The sequence below is a fragment of the Perca flavescens genome, chromosome 7 (genome assembly GCF_004354835.1).
Source record: "Perca flavescens isolate YP-PL-M2 chromosome 7, PFLA_1.0, whole genome shotgun sequence".
NCBI lineage: Eukaryota > Metazoa > Chordata > Actinopteri > Perciformes > Percidae > Perca > Perca flavescens.
Genome location: NC_041337.1, coordinates 13,811,196 through 13,832,260, shown reverse-complemented (window position 1 = coordinate 13,832,260; position 21,065 = coordinate 13,811,196). Strand labels below are relative to the sequence as shown.

General features: G+C 40.1%; 2 protein-coding genes across 4 annotated transcripts; both read right to left on the bottom strand.

Annotated features, from left to right (window-relative positions):
- Positions 1-836: 836 nt before the first annotated feature.
- LOC114559014 (5-aminolevulinate synthase, nonspecific, mitochondrial) lies at positions 837-6,434 on the bottom strand. Of its 2 annotated transcripts, none has more exons than XM_028583401.1 (11): positions 6,358-6,434; positions 4,891-5,096; positions 4,561-4,737; positions 4,263-4,394; positions 3,950-4,169; positions 3,611-3,795; positions 3,280-3,459; positions 2,838-3,002; positions 2,467-2,735; positions 2,152-2,314; positions 837-1,773 (listed from the first exon to the last, which is right to left on the bottom strand). In XM_028583401.1, exons 2-11 carry the CDS (start codon positions 5,078-5,080, stop codon positions 1,613-1,615), a joined length of 1,842 nt encoding a protein of 613 aa, XP_028439202.1. In that variant the 5' UTR covers positions 5,081-5,096; positions 6,358-6,434; the 3' UTR covers positions 837-1,612. The 2 variants fall into 2 exon arrangements, with proteins under 2 accessions (XP_028439202.1, XP_028439203.1); XM_028583402.1 differs by having other exon boundaries at positions 1,613-1,773; positions 4,561-4,647.
- A 1,937-nt stretch (positions 6,435-8,371) lies between these two features.
- spo11 (SPO11 initiator of meiotic double stranded breaks) lies at positions 8,372-15,256 on the bottom strand. 2 transcript variants are annotated; one of them, XM_028583057.1, is made up of 13 exons: positions 15,059-15,255; positions 13,897-14,010; positions 12,655-12,743; positions 12,228-12,294; positions 12,011-12,119; positions 11,450-11,536; positions 11,103-11,139; positions 10,836-10,945; positions 10,632-10,731; positions 10,203-10,240; positions 9,715-9,791; positions 9,198-9,309; positions 8,372-8,724 (listed from the first exon to the last, which is right to left on the bottom strand). In XM_028583057.1, the coding sequence occupies exons 1-13, from the start codon at positions 15,172-15,174 to the stop codon at positions 8,605-8,607; spliced, it is 1,176 nt and encodes a 391-aa protein (XP_028438858.1). In that variant the 5' UTR covers positions 15,175-15,255; the 3' UTR covers positions 8,372-8,604. The 2 variants fall into 2 exon arrangements, with proteins under 2 accessions (XP_028438858.1, XP_028438859.1); XM_028583058.1 differs by lacking the exons at positions 12,228-12,294; positions 12,655-12,743 and having other exon boundaries at positions 15,059-15,256.
- Between the last annotated feature and the right edge of the window lie 5,809 nt (positions 15,257-21,065).

Below are 21,065 nucleotides of genomic sequence, written 5' to 3'. Positions count from 1 at the left end.
GGGTAGAAAACGTATAAAGTCAATAAAATGCTATTTCTATTGAAGAAAAAGCTACATAACAGAACCAGGCTGCTACATTAATGGCAGATAAATCTGACAATTCAATTTATTTAAAACATTCTATTATGTCTGATTATGTCTGCGACACTGACACGTGCTGTGAGGTAAAAGTGTATGTGCTGCATTGTATTACAACCAATATGATGTCCCATACTATCGAGATGGGAAACACAATATCCTGTTCTATATTAATACCATCTAGTGGTTCATCATGAAAGCTGCTGCACCAGCTATGAGTCATCTGCAAAGGAAGGAGGAGTCTGAAGTCACAGCCTCACAGCTCCATACAAGAGACCCAGTGTGCCTCCGTGTGGCGACAAACAAGAATACCATGAAATGCATTTCATGAATGAATGACCAGATGACCACAAATCTGCCCTTAAGCTGATTATACATGAGCACCACTACTTGATGCATGTCTGCCTTTTTGCTGAACCACTAGGTTTTCCAATAAATAAATATTATAAATAGTTATTGTGGCATTACATATGTTGTTAATGTTTATGATATACATAGACTACTTATTACAATCATAACTATTTAATTTTGTAATAAGAGTAAACCCTATACCCAAACCACACACTTTCTCCATCACATTGTATCTGACCTTTGAGGGGTATTTTCTACAGAAGGAAGCAATGAAACTGAAGGGGCTAAGCCCGAGCTTTAAGCCCCTGAGGTGCTGTTCCATGGGTAGAGTAGTTGATGCACCTTTTTGATCAATGAAAGTCTAAGTCATATTTGCAGTTAAAACCTTTGGTTCCCTTTATTTCCATGAGATCTTAGTTGGGTTTCCAGACAAATCACTGCTTGTATGTATGCCTGTGTGGTGTTAGTGTGTGTGTGTGTTGGTGTGGTCAAAAACTGTATGTGCTTCCGGGTTGCACCCGAGGAACCACAGATTGGTTCCTGTTTATACCAAGGGCACTAATTGGCTCTTACAGCAACACTCCATAACATGTTATAACTGATACAAGAGATAATCCTTCTGCCAGAAGAACTGCATGTAATGAAATAGTTTACATAGAAAGTACATGTATGTGCAGCAAATACCCTTGGTGTAAATGTAAAAAGATAACACTATAAGTGAGATGGTTTGAGATACTGTGTGTTCGCTGTACAAAAGGGTTGGAGTGAGTGTGTGATATTCCATGCCATTTTCTATCTCATTCCCTTCATACTTGAAGATTAAACTTTAAAACTTTTAAAATTTGGCCTTTTGAAGTCATAATCAATACATGCAAAAGTGAAGACACAAGAGTAAATCAACACTTTACCCACACATTCTTTTGGTGACAGAGAACATTTTATACACATATCTGATGCCCACCACTCAGGACCAAGCATTGGACCTGGGACGACAGAGCCATGCTAATGTGTGATTAATAATAATGGATGATCATTTTAACTTTTGTAAAGTGTCTTTGAGTACCCTGAAAAGTGCTCTATAAATAAAATGTATTATTATTTTGACTATTTAATGTGAATTTAAATAAATAGCTTGAATACTATAGGAGGTGGGGCTGGTAGGGATTTAGTGTTTTAATTTATATCAGGCTGCTGCTGATATCATGTGACTGAGGCCTGTGAAATAGGACTTCTCCCTCTCACTCATCAGCTCAAAGTGAAGAGGCTGCTGGCAGAAGTCACACTCTGCTGAGGAGTGTGGCCTCAGCTCCATACCCACCTCTTTCCACGTCTTCACCAGCCGGTCTGTGGAGACGAAGCAGAGGAGGATAAGGATGATCGTCGTCATAAATTGTGGATATTAGATATACAACTTTAAAGCGTAAAAAGTTTCAAAATAATCCTAACAGTGCTGGGGTTAATAATAAAATACTTGTATTACTATCTAATGCAGCTACTGGGCTTCAGAGTTGCATTATTCACCAAAACATTTTCCTTTAACAGTGCCAGTGAATGCAAGTTCATGTATTTCATCATCTTTGCTAATGACAAGGTTAATTCCAGATGTATAATAATTTCATTTTGTTCTTTTTCCAATTGAAAATGTAACTGCTCAATCCAACACAAAATACTTTGTATATTTTTGATTCATGAAATAGGCATCATAATTCATAGTGGGCATACCAACAAAGTAGAACATCATCTGGGGAGTGTGGTGTGGTGTGGGTGCGATGCGCAGCAGCTCCCCTCCTTTAGCCACAGTGGGGTAGTTGATTGCCTGGACGTAGATGTTGTAACGAGACATCATGATGTCACAGATCTCAGTGTTCTTCTCTACGTCTGCCACCTGCCAAACAGATACATCATATGTCAGATTCACATTCCAAAGTGTCTGAAATGTAATTTAGGCCATGAAAGAGACTGTCCTATAACTGAAAGATTCCCAAGTGAATCCCTGCATCAGCACCCGTTAATTGGATAAATTAATAATTTCCTTACCCTGACAGGAATAATGTGGCTTGGGCAGTGGACCACCGGAAGGCCTGAGTCCATCAGCATCTGTCGGAGCAGCTTGACGCTCCTCTGATGTTGTCTCCTGAGCACCTGGCCTTCCTCACTTTTCAGAACCTTGATGGACTCCTTTGCCCCTGCCAGCAGCATAGGGGGCAGGGAAGTGGTGAAGATGAAGCCTGCAGCGTAAGAGCGCACTGTGTCCACCAGGGCGCTGGTGCTGGCGATGTAGCCACCCACGCAGCCAAATGCCTTGCCTGGACACAAAACCCATAACAAGTCAGAGAGGCACATCCTGTATGTAACTGGTAAGGGTGTTACGATGGGTTCCCACTTATTAGTAGAATCCCTCTACTTACCAAGGGTTCCAGAGATGATGTCCATCTTGTGCATGACTCTGTCTCTGTCCCCGATCCCTCCTCCTCTGGGCCCATACAAGCCCACAGCATGAACTTCATCCGCAAAGGTAATGGCACCAAACTTGTGGGCAATATCACACATCTCTTCGAGTGGGCACACAGCCCCTGTAGACAGCACCGTTTTTATTTAGAATATTTAAGATTATATTATACACAATAAACACTAGGGATTTATTGGTCATTTTGAGATATACAGCTAATGTTATTCACATTGTTGTGGTTTTATAACATTAATTTGTTTTAAGTTTACAGAGACAACAACACTAAATTATATAAATCCTGTTTGTCCTATAAAAATGGACTAATCAGTTAGGCGAGAATACAAATCTTTTACATGTCCTATTAAATAAGAGAGACACTTGCATGGAGGGATTCGACTTACCATCCATTGAATGCACCGTCTCAAAGGCAACAATCTTTGGAGTGGAGGGGTCAGACTTCTCAAGCAGCTCTTGCAGGTGGCTGACGTCATTGTGACGGAAGATAAACTTCTTGACCCCACTGTTTCTTATACCCTGGATCATTGAGGCGTGGTTGCCAGCGTCGGAGTAGATTTCACAACCTAAAGGAGTAAACAAATGGGGAAATAAATTCTCCTCTATGAATTTAAGTCTGAATCAAGAAAAAATGTGATCATTACAATTTTGTATCAAAGCAAAGGCATGGAACTTAAGGTCACATTTTGTAATATTCCCAAACTTAATTTAATCCACCTGGTAGCATTTTTGCCAGGGTAAACAATGTGGAGTCGTTGGCTACAAAGCAAGAAGTGAACAGCAGTGCAGCATCTTTGTCATGCAGGTCAGCTAGCTCGTATTCGAGTTCCACGTGGAATTTGCTCGTCCCTGAAATGTTCCGTGTGCCTCCAGCACCAGCACCGTGCTTCCGTAAAGTCTCGCTGGAAGAAAAAAAAAGGAAGCGTTTATTTGCTTAAAACTATATTTTATTTATTCTCATATCTCATCAGGGCTGAAACTGAAATGATCACCATCCACATAGGATTTCTGCTTCATCAGGATTAAGCGTGCCAGCTGATCAGCGAGCCTACTCACATGATTGTCTGGGTGACTTTGGGGTGACGGCTCATGCCGAGGTAGTCATTGCTGCACCACACAGACACTTCTCTGTTGGCATGAATGGACTCTGAGTAGTCGTCTGCCATGGGGAACGAGGAGGCACGCCGGTTCACTGTCTTAAAAACCCTGTATGTGTGGTCTGTCTTCTTGCTTTCAATCTTCTTTTCAAAATACTCGTCATACTGGAAGGTGACTACTGGTGGAGGAAAAAGTTGAAGGAGGGTTTTATAAGCTTCAAATAAATCTATTTGAGAATTATCGTTCATTAAGAAGAATTGGTCTTAATCACCCTCAGGCAGATTGGTCTTTAGCAGGTGAGATACTTTGAAAGATATGGGTATAAAACGGGTTTTTGGTGCCCCTGTGTTGGCCTTGTCTGCATCGATAAGATCCACAAGAGATAAATCCACATCTTGTTTCCCTGTTTGAGAAAGATGCACAATATTAATGATCTCTAAATCAATGCATGGCATTCATTTGCTATGAACATTAAATGTCACTATAGTGTGTATGCTCCAAACAAGGACCTTTCACAGTTTACATAACTGACTTACTGTATGTATATGTGTAGCTGCGCGATTGCTTACCTGTGGGCACAGAGTTCATTTCCTGGACATCCTCTTGCAGCTCCAAGCTGGCCTCTCTTACTACCCTGTTGTTTTTCTGCACCATTTCTGCAGCCAGGAAAGGGCATTTAGAGCCTACAGTCTGGCCAGCAGGTGGCGTGACATGCCCTGGGGCCAACTTGACTTCATTCTTTTGATCTACAGAAGACAGGAATACATTTCTGTCTATCTATTTTCTATTTCTGTCTACAAAATAAAATAAATACATTTTGTTTGCATTCAATCTGCCATTAATTGTATTGATTTAACAGTTCATCATATAGAGGCATAACAGGATGGCTTACAACTGACCATCATTTGTTGGAGAGCCTTTGGATGCAGAAGCTGAAGAGGACAGAGCTCTGGCCAGAGGTCTGGAGGCCAGGTCCATCATCACAGGGCACTTTTGGGCATAGCTCGCCAGTAATGACTTCCCAACCAGCTGCGGGACAACACTGGGCACAACAGTGAGGAAAGGGCACCTGCGGATCATTGCGTCCATATGCGATATTCTTGTTCTACAGTATATAAGAAGGGGAAAAAACGTATGTCAAGATAGTTTTACTGTGAGTTTTCAAGGAGCAGAACATGGACATCAATAGCATACAGGTCAGACATTGGAATGCAACCGACCCTTCCTACTTATCATCGTCAAATTAAAACAGATACCATGGACAGTGTGATAAAGAAATATTTCTAAAACTTAACTGAAAACTAAATAATCCTATTAAAGGTACCACTTCAACAATGTGAAAATGTTTAACTATTCAGTTAACATTTGAGAATTTTTTTTTTTTTTTAACCATAAAGGTCACATAAAATGCCTACCTTCTCTTAATAGTCTCCTAGTGCCACACAGTCTTTTTTTTTTTTTTTTTTTTTTACCTGAACACATCCCAGTCCACCTTAACGTAACAGATGAAAAATGTCTTGCGAAACATGACTGATTCCACACTAATCTACGACCAGTGAGAACTGAGAGGATGTTATGTTTAAAGACTAAGAGACTACTTTTGTTCACTCTGCTCTGTCAGTGTCAGCTGTCCTTGACAAGTGGGAAAGGGAAGGCCTCTCAAGGACCCGTCTTGCAACGAGAGCAATCTGGCTGCTGTTCATATGAAACAGATACTAGGACTGTAACAGACTGAGCCCCCACCATCCCATTTATTACAAAACAGGGGCTGGGACTCATACGATACACAAAGTCACAAACCTAGTGCTATGTATTAAAGTCAGTTTTTTTTTTAAAATTGTTTTTAATTTGTAAATACAACTAATACAAGTATTTATTGCATTGGAGGAAACTGACTCAGAAATCATTATTGCGATTACCACTAAAAGGACAACAGATTTAAGATATATAGATTACAAGCTAAAAGTACCTGTACACAACTTTCTTTTACCATGCTTTATAATGCACCTATCATTAACTGTTTTTTTTACAGCATCCACAATCTGATAAATAAAAAAATAATACAGGATTTCAGATGAAAACTAGAGTATCCAGTTGCTTTTGTCATTCTTCTTAACAACGTCTCTAGAGGCTTTTAGTAAAGCAACAACTTTCACATACAGATTAAGGAAAATGATTACAATGGAACTGAACAGATATTTATTTTTAATTTTTAAATCAGTTCAAATTAGTAAAGAAGTATCAAGCCAAGGTTTAATTGATTGCAGACAAAACACTGTAACTGTCTTGTCTTCAAGCTGCTGGACATGAGACTGGACCAAACCATCCTTGCTATATTCCCTCATACAGTTCTTATAGTTACTCACCTGGTTTATCCTTTATCATTTAAATGATCTTGTGTTCCTCGGCAGTTTTCCAAAAAAAACGCTTCTTCTTCTGCTACTTCTATTACTCCAGCTGGAGAAATTATAACATTTCGGTCACTGCGGTGACGTAGCAGTAGTATGTTGCACAACAATTGGGCCACGCCCACCAGCCGTCACGTAATACTGCAAAGATCGTCTATTCTAAACAGCAAGCACTCTAAAGTAAACACAAGCTACTTGTAAAAATTGGGTCTGATTTTTCAATATTACTAAAGTTGCCCATCTCTTTAGTCCTAATGTTTAAATGTCAATACTAAAAATGTCCTTACTGTACTGGGAAGTGGTAGTAAGTGGCTAAGTACATTTACTCAAGTACTGCTGAAGTATTGAAGTAATTTTGAGGTAGCCTACCGGTATTTTACTTGAGCATTTTCATTATTTCTACTACAGTACTTCTATTCTACAACATTACAGGGGCAGATATTTTACTTTTTTCTCCACTTAATTTATTTCACTGCTATTGTTAGTGATATTATGCCTTTATCTCAACAAATAAAAATAAGCTATGATCTATTTATAAAATATTACTGTAGTTTAAAGAACCTAAACATGCATAAAGCACTTAAAATGAGCTCAACCTTGACTAACTAAAACATCAAAATACTTTTTACATGCACCGACTGAATAACAATGACAAGGGCCATTCTGCATACTTCTGTACTTCTAAGTACAATTTTGAATGCAGTCTTTTTAACTTGTAGCGTTAGCATGAAGTTTATAGTTTTACTTAAATTAAACTAGTAATGGACTTTTTTTTATCTATAATTAGTTTAAGGGGTTCTCAACCCACTTCTATTTCCCTATCTACTCAACACAACTAACTGTTTTGATGTTACAAACAATAAAAGTTTCTTAAAGTTATTTTTTTATATTTCATTATACATGTCAAATAGGTTCAGCAACCGTTTTTATTAGGGATCGACCGATACTAGTTTTTCAAGGCCGATATTGATTATTAGTAGTTAATGAAACTGATAACAGATATTTGGAACCGATATGTAAATGAAATGGAATGAAAATCTAGATCTAAGATTTTGGAACGTTACAAACTCCAACACAAAACTTTGTTTAAATGCTTTAAGCAATTATTTAATAAATTAGAAACATTCAACATAATACACAGTAAAAGATAGTCAGATAGCGTTGTGGGCGGAACATTAAGTCAGACTCAGTGGTGAGTGAAACTGAAACAGAGGGACAGACACAGAGCTGTAGCGGAGCCAAAGTAGCACATATTTTAATTATATAACTTTATCGGTTATCAGGCAAATAAAACGATACGATACAGATAATCTGCAAACTGCCAAAAAGAAAACAGCCCGATAATCAGCCTATCCCTAGTTTTTATATACACAGTTATGGTTAAATTAAGTAAATAAATACGTAAAGAGGAAGCACACACGTAAAATGGCCCTCTTCTCTAAAGATAAGCCTTGAAACCGGCTGTCTAGCCTAACAGTGATGCATATGCCTCCTGAATGGCTCTACTCGTCATAAGACCGTCTACATTTCCCAAACATTTGAGCTATGAAATGCTTTTTTTGTGCGTTTAATGACAATTTACCCACATTAAGAGCATATAATGGGTGGGGTCTTTACCTCGTTCTTCCCTGATAAAGCTTAAAATAGTGCCCAATTCTTCCATTTAATGAACACTGTGTGCACCTGCTGGAAAACTGATTACACAAAGAACAGCAACGTGAGCCTTTATATGTTGCGCATTAATGAATGAACAGCCTCACAGATACTCCAGTTCCAAACCACTGAATCATCGTTATCTGCTCACTTGCAGTCTTTGCACCAGCACAGTGGTGTTCAGTGGCTGTAAAGCATGCAAGGTAGAATAATTAACTCCATGAATGAAACAAACAGTGTGTTTAGTGACTTTGCAAGGTCCAAACATTTTGGGAATACAAACAAGGCCAACAAGAATATAAAGATCAACAACATGCTCTGACTTGTCAATGGGATTACAGGGCTTTAATGATAGGAGGAGAAATTTATGAAATGCAATTACAAAAGATAAACACACATAGTCACTAATAAATATGCAAACATTACAGACCAACTTAAAATGTCAATCTGTCGGACAAGGTTAGGCAGGACAGTTACATGGACGATCTTTCTTTAGTTTTGCAACCAGCTTTAGCAGTTCACTTGTTTTTCCATTGAGAGGCAGCATTGGGCTCAGACCCAGCCCCCGTAACGCAGCTTATTGGGCAGGTAGATGTTTGTGAGGAAATCAGGAGCTATGGCTGCTAGGGACTGGATTTCAGCCTTGACCTGAGTCTGCCTCATCAGTTCCATCTACAACAAGAGCAAACATGCAGTTGTAAGGAGCATGCAAGACTAAGCCGAGCAAACAAGCATAAATCATCAGGTTTATTTATCTCAACAAAGTGGCTCTTCTGTATCTCCAGTACCAGCGAGCAAAGAGTCCTCTCACACACATTCCTACGCTGTGTGTCACATGAGCAGAGATGTTGAAAGTCACTCACTCGTTAATCCAATCTAGTCGCATGTTTTAGTAAAAAAAAAAAATTATTTGATCTCACGTGGGGACAGAATTTGGTCAAATTGAACTTACTCATTTAGAAACGAGAACTACTAAAATATATCTAAATAGGATAATACTCCAGAGAGAGTAAACAATACTGAATAATATTTTAGTCTTATTACTAGGTTACTTGAAGTGATAGGATTCAGATCCCTTCATCGCACTTTATTTAGCTCACAAATTTCTATGCTTCTTCTGTCCTTTACTTTGAAGCCTTTCTCACCTCTTTCTGCCAGTCAGGTTGGCTGGTTAGGTATGGCCTTTTAAGGAGGCTGCTAAGTTTGTTTTCATCTCTCTTGGTGAGGGGGATCAGTGCATCCTCGGGAACCCGCAACCTACAGGATGAAACGTTGATTTTATTACACGTACATAACCAAATACATTTTCAGAAAATGACAGCAGCCAGCAGGCAGCTCTGTTGATGGATGTCGTCCCCACAGTAGGTTTTCTCCCATTCTCAACAGACTCCCATTGAAGAGTTATTATGTGTATGTTTTGGGGGAAACATAGGAGGAAAAACTGTACAGACTACAATTAAATGTATGTCAAAATGCCCTTTGGGCCTAAATTTGTTCAAGGGGACATATACTTAAAACTCAATATGCTCTCCAATGCAGTTCCTTAAAAAAGGGGAAAAAAAGGGCGACAGCAACCGAAACCAAAACAAACAATCTAAATGTCCCCAGAATATAATCCCAATTAGAGGCAGGAGGAGGAAGTAGTGAAGGTTGAGTCCAAACCTCTGGAGGTCAGAGGGGAGGAGGCCTAGCCACATAACGCTGGGGACGGTCAGATTGTGGGCCTCAAACGACATGGCCTGTGGAAAAAAAGAAAACATGCATGCACACACACACAAACACACACACACACACACACACACACACACACACACACACACACACACACACACACACAATCTCAAATAAACACACTAATCAGCACTGTACCTACATAATGTGGTTATGCCCAACACATGTGTTCACAATGAAGTTTATGAACACAAGGAAGGATGATTACACAAACATCTCAAAGATCAACAAAGACATTGCCACATGATCACTCAACATTTTCACTCCATACAATGTCAGTATAAATATTCTTAGATGGATGATTGGGACTTTTTTTCACTTGAAAAAGGGGCATAATTACATATTGCTAACAAAAAGACATTGAACAGGCCACATTGGATAATATACAGTACAGGAATAATTGGCATGGCGGGACTCACCACTGATCCGTACTTGTAGATACACATGATCTCAATTCCTAGGAGAAAATCAGAGGGAGAGACACAGACACGCTGCAATCACCAACATACCAGAGCAATTATCCTCCGAGATGCGGAGCTTAGAACAAAGTAAAGCATTACATATGTGTCTCGCCATGCAATGGTAAAAGGGTTAGAGGTATGGAGACTGATGGAAATTGAGCCATCCCGCCAGGACGAGATCACGCCAATGGAAATAATAGTCTGACTAGGCACCATGACGTATCGGACAGGTGCTAACATCTGCTGGCTTAGCGGAACATGCAACCCAACTGTGTGGTGTGTGCGGAGATTGAAAAGACAGTCAAGTGTTGTTAAACGTGTGGAAACATGTGAAGTATGTGTGAGGATAGGTAAAACTGGTTTTGCACTCAGATGGAGGATGAGTACCGTGAGGGTCAGCATCCACCAGTGCGAAGATGGGGATGTGCAGCGTGTCCCAAAGCTTTCTCACCATCAACCTGCTGTTCACATCTGGCACGCCTTTACCCTGAGCCACAAAAACACACCTGTTATGCATACAGAACACTAACACTGACCTTTTTGAGACATTTTAATTAATATGATTCATAAAACGGAAAAAAAGAAACACACTGTAATTATGATGCAAGGAGACAGCTTTGCACAGAAGTCGTCATCCAGTAGTCTCTGAAACGTTGCATCCTTCTCAACTATCATGACAAACTTTGCAGATGACACAATATCTGCGCACGATAAAGATAAAAACACAGACCTTGCAAGCACACACAGAGAAATATATAAACTTCACGATATCACATTCTCAGAGGTATCTAAGAGCAACAAAAAGGTGAGGCATGGCTGTGCATACACAGTGAAACTCAAACAAATCACAAAGGATACTTCTAATCCCACCAATGTTCGATGAAACTGCAACAGCCTTAAAAAAAAAAAAAAAAAAAAACAGCCATAAAAGTGGGTTCAACAAGTTAAAGATGTCTAAATATATTCCTTTCTGTCATAAGCCTGGTTGTACTATTGTTGGTTTGGTCGGAAACACAAGGTACCCTGTGGAGCTGCTGACACAATGTTTTTAGTAAGAAACAAATGGAAAAACAACTTTTCTTTTTAGGATGAAAACTCCTCAGGGTACCTTTAAGTCATAGTCGATGCACTGTGTCTCAGTGTACTTCACATGAAGACTGTTTCAGTTAATGGGGCTTTTAGTTTAGGTTGTTGATGGAGCTTACAGCAGAGCCGGAGCGGCAGTCAATCCTTGTGCCGTCTTCCTCCAGATAACACAGATCACCCGAGATTAATCCCTTGGACGTGGCCATCTGGTGACATAAAAGTTCCACACACAAGTTAATGCATGCTCATATTAACACATGCATATGCACAAATACTTCTGACACCGCCTCTTTGAATTCAACTTTAATTCAATTTCTTAAGATTATGTTTTGGGCTTTTCCACCTTTAATGGATAGAACAGCTAGGTGAGAAAGGGGAGAGACATGCAGGAAATCATCACAGGTCAGATTTGAACCCTGGACCTCTGCGTCGAGGCATAAACCTCTATGTTTATGTGCGCCTGCGCTACCCATTGAGCCAACCCGGCCACAACTTTAATTTGATTTCTGTTTGATCAGAAGAACCTTTTTTCCCCTAGAGGTGTTTCCGAAGTTATGAGGCAGAACAAAATGCTTAAAATGCTGCACTAAACTAACAGATTTCATCTGTGGGACCTGAACTAATAATAACTAAGCATATCCAAAAGGATCTGACATTAACATGGACACACACACACTTACCACATGTAATGATCTGCGAGGAACCTTTAGCATGCAGGAAATATCATCCACTATATTATCAACCGTTTTTTGTGAACCAAACAGCTGTGTATTGTTGTAATAGATGTCTCTGCGGAAACAAAATGTAAATCTTTAAATTCAGGAATAACCCAGCCAAACAAAACTGCCTCACAGAAACTTTAGGGATCACTTAAAATGTGAAGTGACAACAGATAACCTTTTTGTCGCATAGGAGTTGCTCTGCACAAGTTTGTAGATGACCAAGAAGATCTTGAGAATTTGCCCTTCAAACAGAGACACAACCAAAACCAAATCAGTTATTATAAACACTACATTCACTTATCACACCATTAAAAAGGACTGAAGTGGAAAAAAAAACATTCTGTTCTTAATTAGGATATCCATGTGGTAAACCGATCCCTAAAAGCCTCTTTCAACATAAACTGCCTCTGCCAATTTGTCACCTAAAACTAAGTCTGACTTTTACTGCTGTTTGTGCAGTTTTTGCATGTGGTCACAATGAATATAAATGAAAGCCACATGAAGTGCAGTACAACTGTAAAGTTTTTTTGACTAAGAGGAATGTCGGTTGTCAGGAACAGAAAAGAGAAAATATAACCACAGAGGTGTGTGTATCTTCTCACCAAATTTACGAACAGACGACGGACTGTCGCTCCTAATGCTGGTGACAGAACTTCCTGAATTCATTTGAAGCCCGATGGCACTGTCAAAACTTAAGTGGGAAGTAATGGAATAAAAACATATGGAAATGTAAGCGGAAAGAAGGGAAGAAAAGAGGCAAATGAAGAAGAAATTAAGCAATCTACACAAATTGTGTGTGCTACATTTACTTTTTTTTAAGCTTTGAAAATCAGCTCCACCACCTGTAAGCCATCCAAAATTCCCAACACCCCGAGGGCTACCTGTGGGAAAGCCTCCCCCGTACCTCACCGTCCTGATTCCTCTGTGAAACCTTTGGCGCTCAATCTGTGGGATTCTCATATTTAAATGGGCCGGCCTAGAATGTGCTTTAAGCTGCGGCAAGGTTTGATCCAAACAACACCAGACAGTCTGCTTTGTTGCGAGCATAAGGTCTCCGCAGCCTAGTCGCATTAAAGCCCTTTGTAACTTTGTGTGCGTTTGTGTGTGTGTGTAGGCCAGTGCTTTTTAAATCCTTATCGTTCTGTCATCTTTTAAGCAGCAGGAAGTTATTTCAACTTCAATCTCTCTGAACCAAAGCTGAAAGTTCCATTTTCTTTCTACTACCTGGTTGCCCCTGCAGTCTGCTTACAACAAACCTTATACAAATTCAGACAGAGTTGAAGTCTATATTAAACAGCAATCGGATCATCTTGTGTGGCCTGACCTCCCACAAAAACTAAATAAATAAATGTTTATTTATTTCTTTACACAACATGACTGCTTGCGTTTATCTGTTAAAGGTCAGACAGCTTACATGGAGCCCACAGTCAGTGTGTAAAATGACTGCGTGTTCAGGGTGGGTTAAAAAAAACAACTTTTCAAGGGGTAAATCCTCTGATAGATTCCATATCACCTGGAGTCCTTTTCTACAATTCACAGAAAATCTGCCCTTCTCTTGATCCTCAATTGCACACGTCAGCTGGACTGGTGGGGCGCTGGGTGCAGTACAATTGCATTATTTATGAATAGTCATTCACTAACAAAATGTACAGGGTGTCTTTTTTATTATTATTATTATTATTATTACACTTTGACTGTGTGTGTGTGTTTGTGTGTGTGTGTGTGTGTATTATGTATACCCTTGGGTGGGTGGGATCAGGGTTGTTGTTTGTACAATTGTACTATGAAAACTATAAAAAATAAATATATACTTTTCATGCTACAGTGTGTTTAAATAAAGTTACCTGACGTTGGCCCAGCTGGATCTGTTGGGCAGTGCCAGGACAGGGTTCTCATCTTTAGAAAGACTTGTCACTATTCCTAGGATTACGTTTTCAATGCGGCTCAAAATTTCCCTGCTGGAAAAAAAAAAGATACAGTGCTTTGAATATGGGGCTGGCAAAAAACCTAGCACAGAGTTCTGTATTTTTTTCATAATACTTAAGCTATATATATATATATATATATATATATATATATATATATATATATATTGTTATAGAGCACAGCACATTTTCTGGGAAATGTGAGAAATGGTTTACGGATAAAACAATCGAAGAGGAATAACATTTCTAAGTTACTAAGAGTAATCCATTCTTTGACAGTCAACACATTTATATTGACTCAACAGTGGTACAATTGTTTTGGTCTTGGCTCTATAAACAATTGTTGAGTAAAGTGTCAAGATTTGTTGCTGATTATATCTACCTTTAATTCACTTAGGAAAAAATGTATAGTTCACATTCACTGAATATGATGCTCTGTTTTTCCTGATTAATTTAATTATTATTGTGAGCCAATTTTATGCTCAGAAATCACAATATACAAGATATAAGCTAAACTTTTGTGAGGTAATTAACTAGCTACGTGAAACACATCTTTCTTTCATCATGCTAGTCCCCCTACACAAGTCATCTGTAGATTCCTGGCTGTATACTGGTTATATGTGTTATAAAGTTAGTATTAGTTAGTTAGTAATTATGTCTCATGGTTGTCAACCAACTCTACAGTTTGTTAGACACAGACAGAGCCTTAATGATACATCATCAATAAACCCAGTCTAACAATGTTATTAACATGCTACCGTTAACACAGCGCTCACGTTATGTCTGCAGGATATAGCAAGCCTACAGCTAATTAGCTAACTATTAGCAATGTGGTAATATAATCACAGGGCAGAGTAAAATCTAGCTAAACTGCCCTTTGACAAACGAATCAATGATTAAACCTCGCTATATTATAAGTAAGCAAGTGAAATACCAGTTGCATTAACCGGTCATTTTGCTGCTGGAAAACGCAACAGCACCGTGATGGCACCTGCACAACGCTGGTAACAAGGATGACAGCTTACGTTAGCTAGCTAGCTAACTGGTTTAACATCACGTTAGCAGGCGGACCGGAACTTACTAGGTAATTTCTTCTTCATCACGCTGGCAGCCTGGCATGACTTCGACATTGTTTACCAGTTCAGCACGGAGCTTGTCAATTTCTGTAAACAGCCCTGCTTCACAGGATCCCATCATCACGTTACACAGGACTGTATACACGATGTTCCCGCGTAAGGATTTTGTGGAAACCTCGCGCGATTGGCGCAGTTGAATGATTGGCCGAATTTTCCAGCCGGAAGAACTCACCTTGCTAAATTGTTCTGGGCCGTGGATGTATGTTTTGGACATAGAGAAAGAAAGACCCATGGAATAGACTGAACAATGGAATTAATATACCATACATACCATATTTACATGGTAAAACGATGTTTACAACATGACATTCATTATGACTATTCAGTGTTTCTGAATGGGATTCAAGTGGAAAATTGAGATACAGACTAGCCCCAGTTTGTGCCTCTTAAGCGCTCATAGGCCTACATGAAGTGGTGAAAGAAGCTAAGTAAGCTAGGCCTAAATTTATTTAAGTAGTATGCTACTGTACTTAACTACAGTTTGGAGGTACTTGTAGCCTACTTACTTAATTATCTACATTTTATGCTTTAATACTATTCTATTTGACTACATTTCAGAGCTAAAGTTAAACTAGAAAGACTTATTGGCAGGTGCATGCAAGACATTTACTTATAATAAAGTAGGCTATGTGTACATTTTGGAATTACTACTTTAACTTTTAGTGAGAGATCCAGGGCTGGAGTGGGCCCAAGGAAATCTCCACACATTTACAACCGACCACACTGTAACCATTTTGTTGAAATACTTTTCAGTTTACTGTTTATACCAGTATGTTTTTAGTTTTATTTGTACACACAAAAACGTTCAAAAATAGTTCTGCCAAGTGTCTTTAGTTTCAAGGGTTAGTCAATTGCACCACCATAATTAATTTGTGTCTTTTTTTTTTTTTTTGCACCTGTTATTTCCTCAGAGCTCCGACTACACTTGTGTTGATCCTCATAAAGCTCTGGTAGATATGAGTAACTGAATGTACTTTCACCTGGCATACTATGTATACAGGTCTTTATTTTCAATAGTATTGTAACATACCACACACACACACACACACACACACACACACACACACACACACACACACACACACACACACACACACACACACATTTCCTGCGTAGCATGATGAAGTGTTAATGCCATTTACTAACAGAATCAACCTGGGAAGGGTAGTTGAGATATGTGTTAAGGGGCCATGAAAGGCACAAACGGGGCATATATATTCCACATATGACCAAAGTCAGTCAATAACCATCTGACAGTTTATAAAATATGATGCATTGCATTGTTATAGATTATACTACACAACAGAATATGAAATATCGTACTGTATAGGCATATACCGTATATAGCCTATATAAAATATGCATACTTTTTGAGTTTTTTATCCTTGACATTTACTTGGAGTATTTTTCATTGTGGAATTGCTGCAAATGTGTAGCCTAGAAATCTAGACGCACCCTAGTGGCAACAAATTTAATTTGCAGCCAGGGTCAGTCTAGGCACTCTCCTTTGGTTTGCGAGCTGGAAAAACCAAACTCTGGTCAGGCCAATCACATCGTGTATAGAGTCGGTGGGCGGGCTTATGGCTGCTGCTGCTGGGAACAGCGTTCTTCTGGAAGACTTGGAGTTAAGCTTTTCTTTGAGAAAAGAACAAAGAACGGCACAGAAATCATTCTTAAAAAAAGAAGATGTGTTTGGAGTTTTGCCAACCGAATTCCCAACCAATGTGGGTCTGGCTTGTCATGCTAGCAAATGTGCCCGTTCTGCAAACAATCAATCATTCAGTATTTATGATATGCTGCCACATCTAAATTAAACCAGTTCTCTTGTGATTTTCTTCTTGACTTTGTGTGCTAAACCTTCTCCGCTCTGTATTAGTTCAATTAGTACTGATGTCCTTACAGGCACATAGCAAATACCTGCAAGCAGCTACCAGTCTTTCTCTTAAAGCTAAAGGTCAGTACACATTTGCTAGCTTTGTCCATTAATATGATCCAGGAATGTGTGTGGGCCAGTTATCACCTCATTGGTGTGAGGTAGAAGGCCTATGTTAGTGGTGTTAAGAAAAATCCCCATTATCCCCTCTGTGGCACTCAGTAACAAGACTCTTTATGTGAGCTTGCTGCTACTTGTCCAAAGGTGCGTCTACTCTATATGTATGTGTGATTCTGTCTGTGTGTGGTGGTGGTTTGCATAGGGTGGGTGGGGGTTATTGACAGTGGTTAGAGTCCCAGAGAAACCAAATATATATTATGTCAGCCAGCCATGTGGAAGTAATTTTTAGATCAATTTTGATGATGGTTGTGTGTAATGATAATACTGGCCAATGTGTTTTAGGGCTCCGTGAGATGCTATAAATGTTGCTCATTTTGTTTTGTAGCAGTTATTGAATAATGACATATGTTGTTAGCTCTAAACATTAAAATGACATTACATGAATATGAAGCCTTGAGGAAATCCTGCATATTGCATCATCAACAACCTTTCAAAACCTGTTTCAGTCTGTTTGTTGCATCTTGTTGCCATCATGTCACTCTAACAGAGAAATGTGCTTAGATTCTAAAACTAAACTTAGCACAAAAAGTAAGGAAATTTTGGTAGATTATTTCTCTGTGGTAACAAGGCTTTTTGGCAATAAATCTTATACCGTTGGAAAGCCTGTTTAGTTCCTTTTCAAATGGTGCCCCATTTGTAAGGAACATTTGTGGGATGATGAAGGTGGTGCCAGGCTGTTGTGGCTGTGTATGGTTCTTCAACACGCTACTGAGGTTCCTGTTTGTGAAATGAATAAATTGTTAAATTGCCAATATGTCTTTCTTCAAAATTCAATCATCCAATCCACCAAACGAGTCAATGGCAGAATAAGCTGTTTGGCATTGGCAGAGAAGATTTGGCAAATTTTTCATGGGCGCAACCCACATACTCAGCGCGGCTGCTCATCCCACAAATGCATGTTCGTTACAAATGGGGCACCATTTGAAAGGGAACTAAAGAGGCTTTCCAACGGTATACGATTTATTGCCAAAAAGCATTGTTACCACAGAGAAATAATCTACCAAATACAAATTTCCTTAATTTTTGTGCTAAATTTATTAGGTCATTCAGAGTCCCCACCTTCAAGAGTTGCTGGCAGGCATGCTGTGTGTGTTTGCGGAGGCACTGCGGTCTTTCTTTCACAGTGTGAAGGCCTGGTCAGAGTGTGTGGGAGCCAGGATCTAAAGGGAAGAGGTCTGTGCCCCTGACCTGACCCTGAATATTTCCTAATGTGCAGCTTTACCAAAGGTCCCCCTTTCCCTTGAGTGGCTTTGACAAGCTGCTTCCGTAGTAATGGCTCTTAATTTCTGAGTAATTGCTATCTCTAAGTGATGAGGGACAACCCCTCACCCTGAAAAAATGAAAAAAATCTTCACATGTGGAAGACCACAGGTTGTGGGGGTCCTTTTTCTTGTGTTCCAGAAAGGCTGAGACCCCTGCTGTTCCTTTGGACTGGGAGAGATTTGTGTCGAGTGTGAGGCCCTAACCTGAGGAGACAGAGTGCAACGAGTCATGTGCTTGTCTCGGGATGAGTGTTTGTGCTGGGCAGGAGGGGGGAACATGGGGGAAGTAGGGGGCTGCAGGGTCAGAGGAAAGAGAGTGGGGGCACTCGCTGCAGGTGAGGGGGATTAGCTGCAGCTAGAGGCCCAAAGAAACTAAATACAGATCTGTCAACCTAATCCTCACAAATAGAAAACAGAGCTGCCCTCCCTTCACAATCCACATAGTTCAGCACCCCCCCCCCCCCCCACACACACACACACACACACACACACTTTCTACTTCAGGCTCTCCTGCTCCTCTGTTTCTCATCAGCTTTTGGCCCAGGCCAGTCTGGCTGTGCTGCCTCCTCTCTAATGGCTCCTCAGACCAGCATCCTCTAAAGAGGAGCTGACTGATCACCCAGGGTCCTCTCTGATTGACAGACCAACACAGCCTTACAGAGTGATGAGAGCAAGAGTCAAAGGGGCAAGGCCTCTCTCTGCAGAGACAACAATCTAAATGGGACCTCTGCCTTGAGCTACATGGAACTGGGTAGACCTTTATCAGGCCCTCACACCTCAGTAATGGATGCTGATAAGTATGTGGCTGGGTGAAGAGACCAGCTCAGTGTCAAGCTGGGACTCTGTGCCGATGACACAAGTGACAGAGTGCCTGAGTGATAATATCCTGCAATGGATAAGCTGTACTAAGCCAGGTATTTTGGAAAGCTTAGCTAAAGCGGTATCTCTGACTGTCGGTGACACCAACTATAACTGATGGGTCTGTCTGGACTGCTGAGAGCTATAATTCAGATCCAAGCTGCCCTGGTGTTCCATAGTACCATATCCGGCTGCCAACAGATGCAGGAGTGACAGGGCATACCGGATACAGGTGAAAGTAGGTACTGAGTGATGGCAAGGAGGATTGCAAGGTGCATAATTTCAAATAAGATAATCATGTATTCCTCATTTAAAAATATCTGCAATTAGCAAGTAATGCCAAACTAATAATGCAGAAATTGAGGTCGGGATATGGATTGGGTTGCAATTGCCAGTTCAAATTTGTATTTCTTTTTTTTATCAGTATGGATCATGAACAAATAATCTAAATAAGTAATCTCTCTGACAGACCTTGAGTTTTAGTTCTTGAAAATTACGTGATGTGTAACTTGAATAAATGCAAAATCAAATAGATTTGATAAGGGGAGAGCACTTGACTCCAATAATTAGATCCACATTGTGCAAAACACTATCAAACGCAAAACCTATATGGGATTAACAATGTGAACTATTTTTAAGCGGTTTCATATACCCACCCCCTCTCTTTCTTCTGCCTGTCTCACAGCTGTGTCTCATATGTTCATGAGGCCCCTGGAAGTGTGAGACACCAGAAGGGGAACATTTGCAATAGCTCAGCTCCACCTGGTTTGGCTGTTTTAACAGGGCGCTGGTTTGTGCAGCGCACACAGTGGGGTTACGCCAAAAACGTAGACAAGGGCGGACAGGACAGGCAGACGGGGAGGGTGGAGAGGAAAAAATGTTCCTCCACCCTCTCCTGTCCTTGCACCCCGACCCCACACTGCTTCATTTGAGGGTCAGTTTACCCTGAAAACAGTTTTACTGTATCGTCTGTTGGATCTGCTTGGTCAGACCCCCCTCCACCGAACCTCATCCGCCTCCCCGCATGCATGGGCCTTCAAAGGACTGCTGCCTGCTGTTCTCTGAGGCAACACATGAAATAAATATTAATCTGACCTCTGACCGTATGCTTTGAGCTCCTAAATAGAGATAAGCAGGCAGATGGAAAAAGCACCAACTTTTACCACAGATAAAAAGGATGAGAAAGAGGGAGCAATATGCGGAGATGAAATGTTTTTTTTTTTCGTGTGTTCTTGTGGGGGTTTGAAACAGTTTCCAGGGCAGTTTCACTGCACTGCTGTGTGGTCTTCTTTGGAACTTAGTATCATGCTCCAACCTGTTGGAGTGGGGAGGTGTGTATTTGTGCAGATTGTCTTAGATCATAGTGGGAAGAGTGTATGTGTGTCACTCAAAATGCCCTGGGTCAAATGCTGAATTTGAGCTAAATTAAATTTAAGATGGAAAACTACCTAAATAGAGAACAGGAAGAAGAAACTGACCATAAATATGACATGTAAAAGTCTTGTGAGCTCACCTTTGTAAGCCCTAATAGTATATAGCTATATGTCATGGTTGTACAGCTGTCCAACTCACCACTGTTATGTCCTCCGGTGATTTACTCAGCTATACTAGCCCTATTGGCAGAAGTGCATAAACTCTCTTCAATGGCCAGGCAGCCATTATCAGTGTATGTTTTATTTTACTACTTAATTGTCTTAAATGTAATGGTACAGGTCTTGACTACGTGTATCACTGGATGTCTAAATATGTAAGTGGTTGTGTGTATCTTATACAAAGTAT